We start from the raw sequence: 21,101 nt of genomic DNA, 5'->3' as shown, positions 1-21,101 counted from the left end.
ACTTAAATAAGATCATATCCCTCTATCACCAGAGTCGTCTTATGACTTTCTCATTCAGAGCAAACATCACACTTCTGCTAATATCTTAGAATAAATGACCCGCTCCTTCAGACTTCATGACATCAATTTCTACCAGTGTGCCTCTAGTTCATTTCTCCCAAATGCAAAGGCCTCTTGCTGAGTTCTGAAGCACTAGGCAATTTATAGTCAGGGCTTTTCCATCTGCTTCTCCCTTCTTCCTGGAATATGCTTCCTCTAGACGTCCACTTGACTCCCTCCCTTAATTCCTTCTGATCTCTACCCAACAGTTCTTCTTCAATAAAGCCTTCCCTGAACACTATATCTATATAATCTCTTTGACTTTTTCTGCGGCTGTTCTCTATGGTTTTTTCCTCCACAACACCTGCCATGCTTAGAGTTCAATTCCTACCCCCTCCCTCCATTGATGTTAGTTGCTTGAAAGCTGGCACAGGAGCTGCTCATTGTTTTATCTTTAGTACCTAACACGTATCTGGCACATGGTAGTACCCATGAATATTTGTTGGATGGACGGGTAGCTACAGAGATGTCTATCTGTTTAAGTGTTTTATATTCCTTCATTTTCAATTTTAACTTTTTTGCTAAAATATTAAGTACTTCTGTATGCAAGATACTATGTTATATGTCAGTCAGAATTTTTGAAAGCCAAATCTCTGTAGATTATAACCACAAACATTTCTTTCTTTTTCTCAAGGATGTGGTTTGGCTTAGAACAATAACAGCAATGCTATATGCTTCTAAGCTATGTATCTTTTTTCCTTGTGTCTTGTCTGTCTGGGACCACAGCTAAAGGACCACATCCCTGTCTGGGACATTCTATTGTCAGAGGATAGAAAAAGAAAAGGAAGCACACGTAAGTGAGTATTAGGGCATGGTACACATCTTTTCTGCCCATTTTCATTGCCAGAGAAAACCATTTGGTCGAGTCTAACATTGGGATAGGAAAGTAATCTCCAGCTACTGGGGCCCGGGAAGGTGGTAAAGAAATTCCTCATAAAGAGAGGGAGCTACTAAATAGGCATAATAATGCAATCAACCACTCATGTGTTGTCTCATAAAATCCTGTTACATTATAAGAATCTAGAATAGTGCCTGGTCCATTAGAGATGAATAGATGTTGAACACTGAATATAATTGGTGCCTTAGTCTTCCCCATTTTATGGAGAAAACTGAGAAGGAGATAACCTCCCAAATGGTACCGAGCTGTAATGTAAGACACAGATCACTGTATCTATATCCTGAGACCATTATGTCAACCACTAGGATTATGTACTGCCCATCAAATGCACTAACCCTATAAGGAACAGTTGACAGCTTGCATTTTACAGTTTTGAAAAATGAAACTTAGAGAGTACAAGTGACCCAGATAAGAATATGCAGGAAAGGGCAGGAATGGGATTATAACCTAAGCTCCCCCTGATTTTAATGGCCAGGGCTTTTCCTACATCCCCTCCCAGGATGAGATTAGAGAGAATCACTGTGACCTCGGAGGCAGAGGAGAAAAAACGAACTCAGCAATGCAACATGAATCATCCCTGGAACTGCTGCTTCCCAATTATCCTGTGAATCTGTTCTGTGGCTGATAGTTCCAAGGTGGAGGTGGAGGTGTTGCTGGAGGCAAAGACAGAGAAATGAAATATCAGTTACACACCGTTAGTCCCAATTTTCTGGTTCAAGTTTTGGAAGAAAAATATGAAACTTTTAATACCATCTGAACTGTGTGGTTTCGGCGTTGGCTTCATAACAAATTAACTTTGGGGTTAAAACCACAAAGCCTGTTGAAGTCACAGGTTTTAGAAAGGAATTTGATGCCATCTCACCATAAGATGCAACACAAAAATACAAATTAGACTCAATAAAAATATTGCTCTTGATGCTTATCAGCTTTTTTCATAGCGTCATGTTATGTTAGCTGAGGTGAGACTGATGCTTCTCTGTTCACTTATGGACATCAATTTGTTTTCAATATTAATGGATTACCTATGGCATTTGTCCTTGTTAGCCAAAACACACACACACACACACACACACACACAAAAAAAAAAAAAAAACACACAAACTCTTACCTAATTTCCAAAGTACAGATTTTATATTACTCATAATTATCATTTTATATAAAATGGCTCTAAAGGTGATTATTCCATCTATATCTGTTAATTCAAATTCAATACCTCTTTCCTCCACGGCCTCCTTGTTACTTTTAATCACATCACTCTTCTTTAGCCATCCCAGCTGAAATTCCACCATCATCTTTGTCTTTCCTTTTACACTGTCCAGTTGCAAATCCTGCTGACTACAGCTCCAAATATTTCTACATCTGCCTGTTTTTCCCAATTACCTCTGCCATGACTTGCTTAAGACAGTATCGACTTGAATGGGAAGCAAACTATAAACGTTTATTAATTTTTCTCCAGGAGCTTTTATGCCACTTAGTTTCTTGTTGCTTTGCTCTTCCAGGTCTATTCTTGCATACTGTATCTTCTAGTTGTTTCTAATTTAATTTTCAAATCATTCTTCATTACAGATTTTGCACTTCAATACTTTGATGATAGTGTTAATTTTTTCATCTTTGTTGAGGTAGAATCCACAAAATTGGGTATATTTAAGTTGTATAATGTAATATTTTATTATATGGACATATGTGAAATAATTATCACAATCAATATAATTATCATACCTATCACCTTGCGTAGCTACCTTTGTGTGCATATTCATGATATACTTTCTTAGCAAATTTCAAGTATATAATACAAAACGGTTAACTGTAGTCATCAGAAAATTACTCATTATATAATTGAAAGTTTGTGTACTTTGAACAACATCTCTTTGATTTCCCCCAACCCTTTACTCCTGTTTTTTTACCACTCTACGCACTGTCATGTGGGTTCAATTCTTTTAGATTCCACATAAAAGTGGAATCATGGCAGTATCTGTCCTTCTGTGACTGCCTGATAAGACATTTGACATATCTGACCAGTGTGACATATTGTACATGGCATTATGCTACCACCCCAATGACAGGGTTTTGTGATTGCTTAAAACTAATACTTTACATGTGTTTGTATCTCACATTTTCTTTAGTCATTCACCCATCCATTCACATACATTTAGGTTATTTCCATATCCTACCTGTTATGAATCATGCTGCAATGAACACTGAGAACTACAGATACCTTTTGAAGATAGTGATTTTATTTTCTCAGGATATGAACCCAGTAGTAGAATTGCTGGATCATATGGTAGTTTTTCTTTTAATTTTTTGAGGAACCTCAATAGAGTTGTCCATATGTCTATCCTAACTTATATTCCAACTAACACTGTATAAGGGGTTCCCTTTCCTCCACATCCTCACCAACACTAGTTATCTTGTGACTTCTGATAATAAATATCCTAACAGATATGAGACAATAACTCACTGTGGTTTTAATGGCATTTCCTTGATCATTAATGATGTTGAGAAGCTTTTCATAATTCTGTTGCCTAATCATTTGCTTTCTTTGGGAAAATATCTATTCAGTCCACTGCACAATTTTTAACTGGGTTATTTGGTTTTTTTTTGTTTTGTTTTAATATTTTGACATTGAGTCTGATGAATTTCTTAGATATTTTGGGTGTGAACTCCTTATTGGATATGTGGTTTGCAAATATTTTCTCCTGTCCCAGAGTTTCCTGCCTTTTAATTCTGTTGATTATTTCAATTGCTCTGCAGAAACTTTTCTTTTTAGTACAGTTGCACTTTTTTATTTTTGCTTTTCTTGTTGGTGTTTTTATGTCACAGAAAGAAATAATTGGAAAGAGCCATGTCATGGAAATTTTCCTCTGTATTTCCTTTCTCTTTGTTCATGGTTTCAAGTTTTACATTTAAATATTTAATACATGTTGAGCTGATTATCATGTATGGTATAACATGAGGATAATAGAATTTCTTTTTTGCTCATATGGTTATCTAATTTCCCTAAAGCTTTTTAAATCATGGAGTGTATCCTTTCTTCATTATGTATTCTTGACACATTTTTTAAAGGCTTAATTCTGGGCTTTCTATTACATTCCATTGATATCAGTGTTTATTCTCATGCCAGTGCCATACTGTTTTGATGAATGTAAATTTGTGATATAATTCAAAATCTGGAATTGTGATTTCAGTAGCTTTATTCTTCTCACTCAAAATATGTTGGCCATTTGACACCTTTCATTGTTCTTTATTTGTTCTTTGTTTATTCTATTTCTGTGAAAAAGTTCATTGGAATTTTGATAGGGATTGCACTGAATATGTAGATAGCTTTGGATAGCATCTATATATTTTGATGGTATTCTTCTGATGCATGGACATAAGATGTCTTTCCATTTATTTGTCTCTTCTTTGTATTCCTTCATCAAACTACATTTTTTCTTCATCAAGCTAATTTTTATTTTCATGAAGGCATTACAGTTTTTTTTTTTTGTATATAAGATCAAGTCATCAGCAAATAGGGACTTTCTACCTTTTTTCCCCTAACTTGAGTGACTTTTATTTCTTTTTCTTGAGTAATAGCCTTAGGTAGGCCCTCTAGTTCTATTTTGAATAGAACTGGGGAGAGTGGGTATCTCTGTAAAGTTCTGATGCTACAGGAAAATTCCTAAACCTTTTAGTGTACCATTGAGTACGGTGTTATCTTTGACCTTGTTATATAAAGCCTTTATTGTTTTGAAGTATGTTCCTCCTATTTCTAATTTGTTGGAAGTTTTTTTTTTAATCATGAAAAGTTGTTGACTTTTACTAAATGTTTTTGTGCATGTATTGAATGATCAAAAGATTTTTATCCTTCATTCTGTTAATGCTCTATACCACATTTATTGATTTGTGTATATTGAGCCCTCCTTCCAACGTAGGGGTAAATCCCACTTGATCATGGTGTATGATCCTTTTAACATTTTGTTAAATCCAGTTTACTAGTATTTTGTTGAGTTTTGCATTTATGTTCATCAGGGATATTGGGCAGTAGGTTTGTTGTTGTTGTTATTGTTTTGTAATGTCCTTGTTTGGCTTAGTACAGGATAATGCTGGTCTTGGGAAAAAAATGGATTTGGAAATGTTCTCTTCAGTGTTTGTAAGAGCTTGAAAAGAATTGTTATGAATTGTTGAAATGTTTATTAGAATTCCTTGGTAAAGTTATTAAGTCCTGGGCTGTTCTTTTATAAGAGATTTCTTATTACTTTATTCAGTCTCCTTACTCAAAATCAGTCTGTTCAAATATTCTCTTTCTTTATGATTCCATCTTGGTAGGTTGATGTTTCTAGGAATTTATCCAGTTCTTCTAGGTTATCCAGTTTCTTAACACATTATTGCTCATAGTAGTCTTTTATCACCCTTGTACTTCATCTGTGATGTCTATTAGATTTATGATTTTATGAAATTGAAAGTTTATTTTCTTTGTTTACCTAAAGGTTTGTCAATTTTCTTTCTTTTTAAAAATGTTATCTCTCGGTTTTATCTTTTCCATTTATTTTGTCTGTTGTATTTATTTCTGCTCTAATCTTTATTATTTCCTTCCTTTTACTAACACTATGCTTAGTTTGTTCCCCACCCTGCCCCCGCTTTTGTGGTTGCTTGAAGTATAAAGATAGGTTGTTTCTTTGAGATCTTTCTTTTTTTTCTTTTCCTTTTTTAAAATTAACTCATATTAACTCTACATATTAAAAGTCTTCAGTGTGTTATTAACAAATTTACAAACAGTGTGCACTGACCCAATCTAACCTACACTTTTCTATCCTTTCTGCAAACACGGACCCTTATCAATCTCGGGTAGTCACTATTTCACTTTCAAGTTGACATTTCCTATTTCCTCCTCTCATTTATTTCTAATTTCATACAATAATGATTGAAAAAAATGCTTAATATGATTTTAAACTTCTTAATTCTGTTAAGACTTGCTTTGTGGCCAAATATATGATCCATCATGGAGAATGTATCATGTGTGCTTGAGAAGAATGTGTATTCTGCTGCCGTCAGATGGAATGTTCTGTAAATATTTGTTAGGTCCTTTTGGCCCAAAGTATGATGTCTAATGATCTGATTTGATTTTCTTTTTGGATGATTTATCCATTGTTGGAGGTGGAATATTAAATTCCCCTACTATTGTCATATTTCTATGTATTTCTCCTTTCAGATTTATTAATATTTACTACATATTAAAGTACTCTAAATGTTGGAGGCATATATATTCATGATTGTTATATCCTCTTCATGAGTTAATCCTTCATTATTATATAAATGAAGTTATTTGTCTGTTTTTAGAGGTTTTGGCTTAAATTCTATTTTTTTCTGCTATATGTATAGCCATTCCCTTTCTCCTTTTCTGTCCCTTTGCATGGAATATCTTCTTGTTTATCATGAATATTTTTATTTTTCATTAGCACAGATTGTATGAATTAGTGGGCTTCACTGTTGTGCATATGTGCATATGTTGTGCATTGATTGCAATATTTTTTTTCATTCCTTTACGTTCAGCCTGTGTGTTTTCAAAATTGGCTCTATTGTGGGAAGCATATTTTGAGGTCCATTTTGTTGTTATATGTATGTGTGTACTTACGTATTTTGTTTAGCACTCTGTATGTTTTGGTTTTAGAATTTAACATATTTACACTTAAAGTAATTATTGATAGGTAAGAACTTACTGTTACCATTTTGTTAATTTTTTCCTGGCTGTTTTTTAGGTCATTGTTTTCCTTTGCTGTACTTGTCTATCTTCTATTTTGATTTGATGATTTTCAATAGTGTTATATTTTGAAAACAATCAAAATTGTTTTCAAAGAAAAAAACTATGCCTTACATTTCTACCCAACATTGTTGTTTTTGGTGTTAACTATTTACATCTTTATGTTTATAAAATTTAATATTTATATTACATTATGAATATATAAATACTGTATTTTGTATGTAAATCACTTAAAACTAGCATAAGAGTTTAACAATGAATTATTAAAATTACTATAAGAGTTTGCTAATGAATATACAATATAAAAACAGATTCTTATTTTTAATCTAATCCACGAAGATGCTAAAGAAAAGACTTTTCAGGCAAATGATGTACATTTCTACGGAAAGTAGGAAAACTTAATAATAAAACCCTATGATCCTACAGGGCCCCATGGTGCACGCCTATAATTCCAGCGGCTCCAGAGACTAAGGCAGGAGGATCATGAGTTCAAAGCCAGCCTCAGCAAAATCAAGGTGCTAAACCACTCATTGAGACCCTGCCTCTAAATAAAATACAGACTAGGACTAGGGATGTGGCTCAGTGGTTGAGTGCCCCTGAGTTCAATCCTTGGTACCACCCCCCCAAAAAAATCCTATGATCCTTCACATCAATGTACAATGAGCAAGTAATTGTGGAAAATGAAGACAAATTTAAAGAACTTTTCTTTGGACCAAATATTCAGAGTAGATTATTCATAAAGAATTGTTCCCAGATATTAAGATGTAAAAGTCAATATCTCAAAGGAAGCATTTGCTTTATATTATTCTTTCCATTGTCCATTAGAAAAACATATAACTAAACACATAAAATGAACTTTCTTTCTTACATCAAGGCTGATTGGTGTTTATTAGGAAGAAGGAAGCAGTGACTACAGAGCATCACAAAGTACTGTGTGAAAGTTGGGAAAATGTACTTCTGTGCTTTTCATCCTATTTTAAACATCTTGTGACCCAGCATTCATGTTAGAGTTATTACTTACTGATGTGATTATTTATTAGAATATCAGTATTATATGAGTATCCACATTCAAGGCTTTAGAATTTTAATTTTTTCTAGAAAAACTGTTACTAAAGCAACACCTCATTTTGAAACAGGCCAATTTTAATTTTACTTAAAATTGATAAAACATGGTGACATATACAGAATGCTTTAGAATAATTGTATGACACCCTTTCCTACCTGCTAAACACACGTTGTTTTGTTGTTATTGAACTGGGTTGATTAGATTTTGGCATCCCTCCTCATTAGCATCTGTGTCTCACTAGCTTTACATAACTGATGTTCGGGTCTCTATTGTTTCTGAAAAGATTAATGTTTGCTTCCTTGTGAGAAAAAAGGGAAGGCAGAGTATAAGTACTATTGTCTTCACTTTTAAGATAACACCTACAGCTTTTCATTTTATAATATTAAGCTGGTTGGCATATTCATTATATTTATCAGGGAATAATAAATTACATGAAGGCACTGTTTTTTTTTTTTTTTTGAGATTCTCCTTTCTTCCACATTTTTAAAAAGGAGGTAATTAACTCAGAATAAAAATACCATATTATTGGAAAGCTTTTCATTTAAATATGATTTCATGACAAAAATCAAGAAATGTGAGGCTCAGTGATTATAACCTCAAATATTCTGGTTTTAGCTTCTTTTATGAAGGCTTACAAAGTGATTTAGTGTATATATAGAAAAGTAAAAAAAATTGAGAAAAGATGATGATGTATTCAAACTAGAAATTTTATTGTGGTCTTAAGAATTAAAGTTGGAAAATTACCTATTTTAAAGATAAAACTTTAAAATTGTGTCACCTCTGATTGAGGGAAATGCTAAAGGCTGAAAATGGTAGAAACTTGGATTTCCACTTGCTATTACATTCTATTTTGTAATCACTTTCACATATTGTAGAATATCTCTAAAGATCAAAAATTCTTTAGATATTTCTAAAGCAAAAGGATTTTTAAAAATAACTTGTTATTGGGTACAGAAAAAAATGTGTAATATTTGGCAAACTGCTATAACATAATTTTTATACATAATATTCAAAGCATAGCTATGTTTTTGTAAAACCTTCTCTCTTAGAAAGTGGACCTAAGACAGACATTTTAGTGTGATCATGCTAAATGTAGTTCTATCAGCTTATAAATATAACCCTAAATTATTTCATGAAACAGGAGAAATTTATGCTGTTTCCTGGGAGCTATAGGTATTTCTAAATATTCAGTTTTCTGAGGATTGACATTAAACTTCTAGTGAACTTAGTTTTTAAATTAAATATATTTCTTAATGTCAGAGGTCACAGGAAAAATATGAATTGTGTGTATATATGTATGTAGATGCATTTAAAAATGTATACATTTATATATAGAGAGAGAGATACTATGCATATATATATACTATGCATATTAGTCAAGTAATTCACACAGTTATAATATATTTAAACCTAGTAATAACTTCTCATGGACTAGAGATGTTAAAATATTGTTTTTTTTTCTACCTAATTATCAATGTGGGAATGGCAGTAGAGAGGAACTTCTAGTATAAAACAAGGTTGGAAATCTTGTCTAAAGCATTATATCAGTGTAGCATGAAATTCATCATATTTGTTACAATAAATTTGCAGAGCCGAGGAGTTAGAGCTCCAAGTCCATCTGGAGCTCCAGCCATCAATTTAAGAAACCTTCCATATGACAGATGTGCAAGTGGTTTGGTTTCCCTGTGGCTTAAGGATGCCACAGGGAAAAACAGACTCCTCTCTGCATCTTACTGAATGCAGACTTGAGTCATTTGCATTTCACCTTTGCAATTTTTATTTCATATGAGCAACTTTCATTGGTTTTCCTTTTTGTCTAAGGAGACAAACTGGTCATTACTACTAACATTAGCCTTATTTTAAACGATTATAGGCAAACAAAGCAAAACAAAAGTAACCATAAGCTTTGGGATGGACTGAATGCTTGTGTGCCCCACAAATTCACGTTCTGAAACTCTAATCTTCAGTTTGATGGTATTCGGATTTAGGACCTTTGTGAAGTAATTAGGTTTAGATTAGAACTTATAAATAAGATTGCTGTCTAGTGTGTAAAAGTTCTGTGAGGTCACAACCAGGAAGAGAGAGCCCTTATCATTGAGAGAACAAAACTAAAGAACTGACTGATAGTACCCAACTTGGAGATTTACTATAAAGCTACGGTATTAATGACCTTGTGGTACTGGTGACAAATAGATCAATGAATAGAATAGAGAGACCAGAAATAGAGTTACATAAATATAGTTGACTGATCTTCACCAAGGAATGAAAGAAATACAATGGAAAAAAAAGAGTCTTTTAAGCAAATAGGCCTGGAACAACTGGGTATCCCTTGTTGGGTGTGGTGGTGAATTCAGACACAGATCTTATTCCTGTCACAACAAATGAATCCAGTTGGATTATAGACCTCAATGTAAAACAATGATCTATAAAATTCCTGCAAGATAACATAAAGTAAAATCTAGATGGCTTTTGCTTAAGGTTAATATTTTTAATATACAATATCAAAAGCACAAGGAAATCTATGAAGAATTAGCTGAGTTTTATTAAAATAATAATTAAAAAAATCTTTGTGAAAGACGCTGGTAAGAGAACAAGAAAACAACTCATAGATTGGGATTAAATGTTTGCAAAACAAATATCTGATAAAAGACTTATCCAAAGTACACAAAGAACTCTTAAATCTCAGCAAAAGATAAATGAAAACCTGATTTTTAAAAAATGGGCAAAATTCTGAACAGACAGTTTAACAATGGTAAAGTTGTCAAATAAATATACAAAAATATGCTAAACATCATTATATCATAGAGAAACTGAAAATCAGAACATAAAAGAGATACATTACCTGCCTTTTAGAATGGCCAAAATCCAAAACACCAGTGACACCAAATGACAGCAAAGATGTGGGTGAATAGGGGTTCTCATTTGTTGCTGGTGGGAATGCCAAATAGCACTTGGAAGAAGTCTCGTACTGTCTGATAAAATCAAACATACTCTTATCATAAGGTCCAGCTATCATGTACTTTGCTATTTATCCTAATTATCTGAAAAGTTATATCCACACAAAAATATGCACACAGGTAGTTAGAGCAAGTTGATTCGTAACTACTAGTACTTGGGACAATATCAATAATGCCCTTCAGTAGGTAAATGGAGGAATAAAATGGGGCATATCCAGAGAAAGGAATATTATTCCATATGAAAAATTTAAATCAAACAATAAATGGAGACACTAAAGCCATGGGAAAAGCTTGTATACATATTACTGAGTGAAAAAAAAATTGAAAAGACTACATGCTGGATGATTCCAATAATATGACATTCTGAAAAAGCCCAAACTACAGACAGCGAAACGATTGGTAGTTACTAGTGTTAAGAGGATAGGTTGGGATGAAGAGATGGAAGACAAAGGGTTTTTTGAGAAATGCAAGTATTCTGTATAATAGTAGAACGGTAGATACATGTCGTTATACATTTGTCAAAGCCCAGAGAGTTTATAGCACCAAAAATGAACTACAGAGTAAAAGATGGACTTTGGCTGATAATGATGTGTCCATCTAGGTTCACTCAGTTATCAAATGTACCATTCTGATACAGAGTATTGATAGGGAAACTATGAAGGTAGCAGGATATGTCCTATGCAGGACTCTCTGTACTTCAATTTGGCTGTGAATCTAGAACTGCTCTAAAAATTCAAGTCTCTTAAATATAACTTAACAAAAGAGGGTGATATGCATAAAGCTGAATGGAAAGCCCCCAGCCTTTTTCTCTATAGAAATACCATCTAATCAGAATGCATGGATCAATGGCATTTGTGAGAAACATAGAAAACAGTCAAGAGGGTCCTGCATCTCAAGGGAGCATTAAGTCAATCATATCAAAGACCTGGGAAGATCTATGTCCTTGTTTCACCACAACCCTGCCCCCAGCACAGTTTCATGTGGTTGAGAGCAAACTTCACCTCCTGGCTTCTCCCCTGGGTGGAATGAAGAAGGGTAAAACGTCCACCATCATGATATTTTTTGGTGGCTTATTCTCAGACTGGTTTCTGTCTTGTTCAAATCTAAATCTAAGTGCTGACAGGAAAGAGATAATCAGAATGGGGCCACAGAGAATAGAAAGAGGTACCAAGAACATATTTTAAAAAATGCTCAACTTCACTAATCATAAGGGAGATGCAAATGAAAAAAAAATATCACTCTCAAGCAATAGATGGCCACCGTCAAATGAATGGGAACTAATGACTGTTGGGAAGGATTGGGACAAATCTTGTACACTGCTAGTATGAACATAAAATTGTGTAGGTATTCTGGAAAACTGTATGGTGGTTCTTCAAAAACTTAGAACTAGAATCCCAGCAATCCACTTTCAATTATATATCCAAAAGAATCCAAAGCATGATATTCTTTTTAAGGTTTTTATTTGTTCTTTTTACATATACATGGCAGAGTATATTTTGACATAGTATACATATGTGGAGTATAACATATCCTAAATAGGATCCCATTCTTGTGGTGTTTCACTGGTCGTGTATACATATATGAACATGGGAAATTTAGGTCTGATTCATTCTACTGTCCTTCCTAATCCCATCTCCCATCCCTTCCTTTCATTACCTTTTGTCTAATCCAATGAACTTCTACCCTCCCCCCAACTATTATGTGTTAGCATCCACATATCAGAGAGAATATTTGGCCTTTGGGTTTGGGGGATTGGCTTATTTCACTTAGCATGACAGTCTCCAGTTTCATTCATTTACTGGCAAATGCCATAATTTCATTCTTCCTTATGAATGAGTAATATTCCATTGTTTATATATGCCATATTTTCTTTATCCATTCATCTGTTAAAGGGAACCTAGGTTGGTTCCATAGCTTAGCTATTTTGAATTGAGCTGCTATAAACATTGTATGGCTGCATCACTGTAGTATGCTGATTTTAAGTCCTTTGGATATATACCAAGGAGTGGGATAGTTGGGTCAAATGGTTGTTGCATTCCAGGTTTTCTGAGGAATATCCATACTTGAAGATTCTCCATACTCTAACTTGAGGAGATATTTGCACACCCCATGTTTATGGTATTATCTTTATTATTATTGTTATTGTCATCACTGTTGTTGAAAGGACCAATCTGTTCACTGACAGATGAATAAAGAAAATGTAGTATGCACATAGATTGGAATATTATGATGCCTTTAAAATAAGGAAATATCATCACTTGCTGCAGTGTGAATGCTGTAAATTGAATGTTTTGTTCCCCCCAATTCATGTTGAAACCTAACCACTAATGTGATTATGCAGAATGTGGGTCCTTAGGGAGTTATTGTGTCATGAAGATGGACCCCTTTTGAGAGGAATTAGTGCCGTTATGAAAAGACATGAGAGAGCTGTTTTTTTTTTTCTCCTCATTTTTCATTTCACGAAGGAAACAAGGAGAAAATCTTCACATGCAAACCAGGAATTGGGTCCTCATCAGACACCAATATCCTTGCACCTTGACCTCAAATGTCCCAGCCTCCTAAACAAATGGTGAACAATGGCTGAAACAACTAGTGGTGGTGTAAATCTCCAGTTCTAAGATCATCATTATAGAAACCTGAACTAAGACAGAAGACAGACCTTGAGGACATCATGGGAAATTAAATTTAGCCAGTCACAAAAGGACAAATATTGTATGCTTTGACTCAAAAAATATCAAAGTAGGGTCTGGGCTTGTAGATCAGTGGTGGAGTGCTTGCCTAACATGCATGAGGCATGGGGTTCAATTCTCAGCACCACCATAAAATAAACAACTAAAAAAGCTTTAAGAAGTATCAAAGTAGTCAAAATTATAAAAACAGACATAAGTGGTTTGCAAGGGCTGGGGGAGAGGATAGTAGTATTTAATAGATATAATTTCAGTTTTGCAGATGAAGAGGTGTAAAGATCTGTTGTACAGAGTTGTTAATATGCTTAATGTCTTTAAACTGTACACTTAAAAATGGTTATGATAGTGAATCTAATGTCATATGGGCTTTACTACCAAGAAAATAATAAAAATAATTAGAAAACTTTCATGGAAAATATGTTGGTACAGTAGAGTATTTGGATAAGAGTAGTCTCTGAAGGCAATGAGAGAGTAGTGGAAAATAAGGAATAGAAAATGGGTTTATATAAAACTTCTCTCTTTTCTCCATTTTCTAAGAATCTGAAACAATGCTATAGTAACAATTCCTTTGGTCTTTGGTGTGGGGTTGTGTCTATCATATTATTTTCTTAATTTTTAAATGTTTAAAGTGATTCATAAATGGGCACAATAAAAAACAGTCTAGTAGTATGAAGATGTTATTAAACATGAAACAGTTATAACTGAAGTCACTTTTCTTTCAAGAGGGTACATCTCTGAACTTGTATAGACCTAGTGACACTCAATTTACTAAGCTTTTGTTGCACATTATTCTTCTCTAGAGTGAAAAACAATAAAATCATAAATGAGTAAATTGTCTAGTGTAGTCCCCTTCTTAGCCACAGACAATATGTTCTAAAGGTCCCAGTGGATGTCTGAAGTCTCATTATGTACAGAATCCTATATAAGCTATATTTTCCTACCTACAGATTCAGGGTGATCAACTACATTGTCTATTATTAATAGGATTTTAAATTATATTCCTTTATTTTTTCAAATAGTTTTGTAGTTCTGGAAAAAAATATAAAGTTTATACAAAGTTTTACATATATCTGTAACTAGCTAACAATAACTTAAGAAGAACAAGTATTGCAATATACTTTAATAAAATGCACTTTAATAAAATTTATGTGAATATGGGTTCTGTCTCTTGCTGTCTCAAAATACCTTATTGTACTGTACTTGCCCTTCTTGTAAAGAGGTGAGATGGCACAATGCCTAGGTCATGAGATGGAGTGTGGTGAATGACACAGGCACTGTGACAGCCTTAGGCTACTCTTGACCTTATGATGTGTCCAAAGGAAGGTCATCTGTTTCCACTGATCCTGGATTGTCAAGCCCTAGACAATGTCAGTGGTCGATGACAGGCATAGACGACTGTGATGGTTGGGAATCCTTAACACAGTGGAAGAATTTTTGCAAAGTCGTTTCAAAGAACACTGCAATCAGAACTTCTTGTCGTCTTCTTTTTTTTTTTAATATCAAATATTAGTGTGGAGGTGTTAATCCTTCAGTGATCACAGAGATGATTATTCTGGATTCCATCAAAAGGTTTTATTCCATAATGTTTTCCTTTAATGTCTATTTAATTTGAAATAATTAAGCCGATTTTTGTAATGTCCACATTATGGGTTTTGCTTCAGCTGCTGCTGCTGCTGCTGCTCCTCCTCCTCATTCTTCTTGCTGTTCTCTGCCCCTTCCTCCTCCTCCTCCTTTTTCCTCTGTAAATAACAAGTTCTTCCAATTCCTCATCTGTTACCACTTCAATATATTCTTAGACTTCTTCATCAAGTTTTTTTTCCAACTACAAAAAAATTTTATTTTTTTTTGGCATAGTATAATTATTTTTTTTAATTGGTTGTTCAAAACATTACAAAGCTCTTGACATATCATATTTCATACATTAGATTCAGGTGGGTTATGAACTCCCATTTTTACCCCAAATACAGATTGCAGAATCACATTGGTTACACATCCACATTTTTACATAATGCCATATTAGTAACTGTTGTATTCTGCTACCTTTCCTATCATCTACCCCCCTCCCCTCCCCTCCCATCTTCTCTCTCTACCCCATCTACTGTAATTCATTTCTCTCCTTGTTTTTTTTTCCCATTCCCCTCATAACCTGTTATGTGTAATTTTGTATAACAATGAGGGTCTCCTTCCATTTCCATGCAATTTCCCTTTTCTCTCCCTTTCCCTCCCACCTCATGTCTCTGTTTAATGTTAATATTTTCCTCCTGCTCTTCCTCCCTGCTCTGTTCTTAGTTGCTAAGAGAGGTAAATAGGGAGCCTACATCATGGGAACAAATTTTTACTCCTCACACTTCAGATAGAGCCCTAATATCCAGAGTATACAAAGAACTCAAAAAATTAAACAATAAGATAACAAATAACCCAATCAACACATGGGCCAAGGACCTGAACAGACACTTCTCAGAGGAGGACATACAATCAATCAACAAGTACATGAAAAAATGCTCACCATCTCTAGCTGTCAGAGAAATACAAATCAAAACCACCCTAAGATACCATCTCACTCAGTAAGATTGGCAGCCATTATGAAGTCAAACAACAACAAGCGCTGGCGAGGATGTGGGGAAAAGGGTACTCTTGTACATTGCTGGTGGGACTGCAAATTGGTGCAGCCAATTTGGAAAGCAGTATGGAGATTCCTGGGAAAGCTGGGAATGGAACCACCATTTGACCCAGCTATTGCCCTTCTTGGACTATTCCCTGAAGACCTTAAAAGAGCGTACTACAGGGATACTGCCACATCAATGTTCATAGCAGCACAATTCACAATAGCTAGACTGTGGAACCAACCCAGATGCCCTTCAATAGATGAATGGATAAAAAAAATGTGGCATTTATACATAATGGAGTATTATGCAGCACTAAAAAATGACAAAATCATGGAATTTGCAGGGAAATGGATGGTACTAGAGCAGATTATGCTAAGTGAAGCTAGCCAATCCCTAAAAAACAAATGCCAAATGTCTTCTTCATCAAGTTTATTAGCAAATTCTTCTTCAGCAATAAGTCTCTTCTGAATACTTTTCTAATTTCTCTATCCATGCCTAGAAACCTTTGAAACCACTCATGATTTTGCTTTGTAAGTACTTCCAGAAGGTATTTACAATTTCTAGATTTGATTCATTTATTACATCTTATATGAGTGTTATTGTATCGGCAATAGTGAGTGATTTTCAGCACTGCATTATGTCCAGATTAGGGTCTTCATCAAATGCTGATCAAATATTTTCAAATTTCAGGTGTGTGTGTGTGTGTGTGTGTGTGTGTGTGTGTGTGACTCTCTCAGATCAGATAATGCCCTGATGTATGTAGCTGAGGCAGTTAGGTTGTACTTGAAGATAAATATCCTCCCTCAGAATTTTCATCTTCATAGCAAACAGATTCAAGATGACCAGGTGCATTGTCTATTATTACGAGAATTTTAAATTCCAATTCTTCCTCTTCCAAATAATTTTTCACTTCGAGAATAAAGCATCGGTAGAACCATTCCACATAAGATGTCTGTCATCCATGCTTTCTCCTTATATGGCAAGAATATGCACAGCAAATTTTTTTGTCTGAGAGCTTGTGGATTCTACACTCTGTACACTGTGTTTGGCTTTACCATACATCCTGAAGCATTGGCACATAGCATCAGAGTTAATCTCTTTTCTATTTTTTATGCCTGCTGTCTCCTGTGCACTTTATTAAATATAGGTCCCTTTGAGCAGCTTTTTCCAGAAGAGCTCAGTTTCATCATAATTGAAGGCATGCTTTGGATGCCTCCTTAATCAACTTATTCAAGTCTGCCAGAAATGTGGCAACAGCATCTACATTGACAGATGCAGCCTCTCCAGTAATTTTTATATTTATTAATCCAAACCTGCTTCTAAATCTGTGTAACCATCCCCTACTTGCAATAAATGACTTGGACTCTCATTTCAGGGGATCCCTTGCTGAATTCTTTGTATAAGATAATGCTTTATGGTATGAAATGATACTCACAGTTGGAACATATTTTCTGTTCATGTCTTTCTTTATTTAGTTTTTTTACGTAGTGCTGGGGATTGAACCCTCTTTTCCTCACGCATGCTAGGCAAGGGCTCTGCCACTGAGCCACAACCCCAGCCCTTCTGTTTATGTCTAACACCTAGAAACGAATGCCCTTTTCCATCTGTACTAAGTACTTACCATGTGTTGTGGTCATAACTTTTATAATTTGAAGTGTTATTGCAAAACTAGCATAAGTTTACTTTTCTTTCTTCACAATTTCACTGGTAAATATTTTACCATAGATATTTTCAACCTCAGCAGATGATTTTTTCCATTATTAAGCTGAGAACTTTTACCTTTTCACTTTAAATAAGTTTTCTACATCTTCTCTTTGCCATACTCAGGTCATAAATGTCTCTATTCTTGTACTTTGGTGCCATTATTGAGTAAACTAAGGATTGCTTGAACATAAGCATTGTGATACTTCAACAGTTAATCTTGTAGCTGAGAAAGCTTACTAAGTTACTAATAGCTGGGTGGTATATACATCATGGATATACTGAACAGATGGATGATTCATGTCCCAAGGAGGACAGAGAAAGATGATGCAAGATGTTATCATGTTATTCAAATGGTGTGTAATTTAAATCTTATGAATTGTTTATTCTGGAATTTTCCATTTTATATTTTCTGACTATGGTTACCTTCAATTGACTTGAAATAAACTAGAGAAAGGAAAAAAGAAGTAGAAGTACTGTAATCTCATTTAACTTTATTATGAAGTAATTTTTTTTCAACAGTGTAGTGGTTTTACCTTTCTCTAAACTGTGTCCACCACGATCTTCATAATTATCAGCATTAAAATATTTAATTCACTTTCCTTTTAAATCTTTTCAATTTTTATAATCAACACTAGGTGAACAAGATTTCTATGGAAAATAATGATTTTCACTTCTAATTGTGTTCTTATTTTACTGGGTGACTTTGATATCCACCTGGGGGTGGGTACATACACCTGGGGGAGGGTAAGCTCTCTGACCTGCTGAGGCCTGCTTTTTTGGACTGTTTTTATCTTAAGATAGAAAATATTTTCTGTCCCCACAAACTGACTCCTTCTCTCATATATCTGATCTCAGAGAACAGTATAATCATTTGTTTATTACTCTGTTCATCATTTTTAACTCACCCCTATTTCATTAGAAGACATTTTCTTTGGTCTTTATCTCTCTTTTCATGTAGACTGAACTCTGTGGACTAAGATTCCTGGTCCCTGTACATCCTCATATCCATTTTTTTCCCAAAGGAAGAATTCACACACAATGGATGTGTGAATTTGCAAACAGAAACCGCATGCATTCCTGGTTCCTCATTTGTCTTTTCTTTTTGGTGCTAACTAGTTATAGGAAGTATTGAGATCTGGTTAAATCATCTGTTCTGTCAATCTACACAGAGAGATTGTCAATCTAGACAGAGGCTAGAACTTAAGAGAGTTTGTTTATTTCTGGGTTTCTATGTGGCTATTGATACAAGTCATGAATATTAAATTCATGTGTAAAAATTGATATGTTGATCTGTTAATCTGCTGTCACTCTTAGTTCTGAATTACTTCAGAAATTGGCTTATGAAATAAAGTACTACATGCTGGACTTTTCTCAAACTTCTAACCCAAATCCCAAATTCTATAAGTACTGAATGTTTACTACAGCTTGGATCTTTGCTCTCACCTCTAAACCATCTCAGTTTTGGTTTATTAGTTGCCAAAATGAAAGAAATCATATAACTGTTCTAGGTTCCCCATGTCAGAGTAACCTCCAATAAATCCTCCATACTAACACCAGAAGAAGATATTTCTTGAAATAAAAATTTGGTATCTTGGTATTTCTCCACAGTCTCTTGAGTTATTACACAATCCCAAATTGGTCTCACCTGACTATTTTGACCTGGTAACTGTATACCAGGTCAAAATAGTCAATCACATACACTCTCATATCACAATATATCCTCAAGTCAAATTCTGTCAGTATTAAGAACCAACAGGTCAATTTTTTTCCTCATTGCCATAAAGACTTTGTATCATTACTCCTCTAGCCAGGCAAACTTATTTTGTTAGTTTAGGTACCGTCTTGCCAGAAATCTTAATCCCATCTGATACATGCTTTTCCTCTGCATTCTTTTAATACACTGCTAATTTTTACATTTGTTCATTAATTCTGTGTTATTCATCCATTCATCTTTCCCCCACCCATTTGGTCACTTGCTAATGATAGTGTAACTACCAAATACAATGGTCTAAGAATTGTGCTATGTATACAAAGGTGAAAGAAAAGATGTCATTCTTGCTTCCATAGAGTTATAACTGGTGTCAAAAGTTATTACATAGAACAGTAATGAAAATTATATTTGACTATTTTGTTCACTAGTCAAAAAATTTTCTTATGGCAGAGATGGCATTTTGGATTTAGATTTGGGGCATCCATTATGTGCTTGACACAGAGATGTTACACATGCATATTAAACAATTTCATGTATAAATAATCAACTTCTGTAAATATTTTCCAACTTCCATAATTTCAGAAGTGATAAACTTCGTTGTTCCAAACATATAGATGAAGACTTCTGGTCCAGGTTTATTCTGCAAAGTTGAGTCTTGTGAGAATATTGGGAATAAAGATGGGGAGATGTTAAATTCATTGCAGCAGTGGAAGAACAAAGTTTAATTACCTAGTGGATTAGAAGGTTTATCCAAACCTTGGCTCTGCTTCTCAATACCAGCATCTAAAACTCTCTTAGTTCCCACTGATCTTCTATGCCATGTCTTTTGGGATCCCATTTATTTGGAGTGCTCTGAACTCTTTTTCCATGTATTTGGAAATCTTCATTGTGTAAACTCTTTAAAGAAATGGAAGAACACCTAAGTAATTCACCTGTATTATTTCTTAAGGTAATTTGCCTGTGGACATTCCATCTCCACCAGAAACTTCTGTGCCAGTAACATTACCTCCAAACAACTGCACAGACAATGAATTTGTCTGTAGGTCTGATGGTCACTGTGTTGAAAAGATTCAGAAATGTGATTTTAGATATGACTGCCCTGACAAATCAGATGAATTATTGTGTGGTAAGTGAATTCCTAAATTTTGTATTGACTGTAGCCATAAAATAGATAAGAAAATGTTATTACAATGTTAAGTAGTACAGCCTAATGTCATAAAAATTTCCAGCATGGCTTAGAGTACTTCTTAGTGTAAGATCTACTAATATAAAATTTATAGTAGAAGAATCAGCATGCATTTTTCTAGCAGGCCCCTAAACAGGAAAGTGTCTTTAGATTAATGTTTTGTATTCAAAACTATTTTTTTAAAGAGAAAGTGAGAGAGAGAGAGAGAGGAGAGGGAGAAAGAGAATTTTTTTAATATTTATTTTTTAGTTCTCGGGGGACACAACATCTTTGTTTGTACGTGGTGCTGAGGATCCAACCTGGGCCGCATGCATGCCAGGCAAGCGCGCTACCGCTTGAGCCACATCCCCAACCCCAAAACTATTTTTTTTAACTATACTTGACTAGGAGATTACCATTTACTACCTGTTCTTTATCCATTCCCCTTTTTGTATCTACTCCTAACACCAT

At 34.4% G+C, this 21,101-nt stretch overlaps 1 protein-coding gene across 1 annotated transcript in view; it reads left to right on the top strand.

Moving 5' to 3' along the window:
* The window catches only part of Malrd1 (MAM and LDL receptor class A domain containing 1), a 503,883-nt gene that overhangs the window by 185,059 nt on the left and 297,723 nt on the right, over positions 1 to 21,101 (top strand). The window contains exon 20 of the mRNA XM_015483277.2: positions 20,415 to 20,591. Coding sequence (XP_015338763.2) covers positions 20,415 to 20,591 — 177 coding nt within the window. The remainder of the gene's footprint in view (positions 1 to 20,414; positions 20,592 to 21,101) is intronic.

Source organism: Marmota marmota, unplaced genomic scaffold (assembly GCF_001458135.2).
Source record: "Marmota marmota marmota unplaced genomic scaffold, marMar, whole genome shotgun sequence".
In the NCBI taxonomy this organism is placed as follows: domain Eukaryota; kingdom Metazoa; phylum Chordata; class Mammalia; order Rodentia; family Sciuridae; genus Marmota; species Marmota marmota.
The sequence above is the reverse complement of the archived record's forward strand: the minus strand, read 5'-3'. Positions and strand labels throughout refer to the sequence as shown.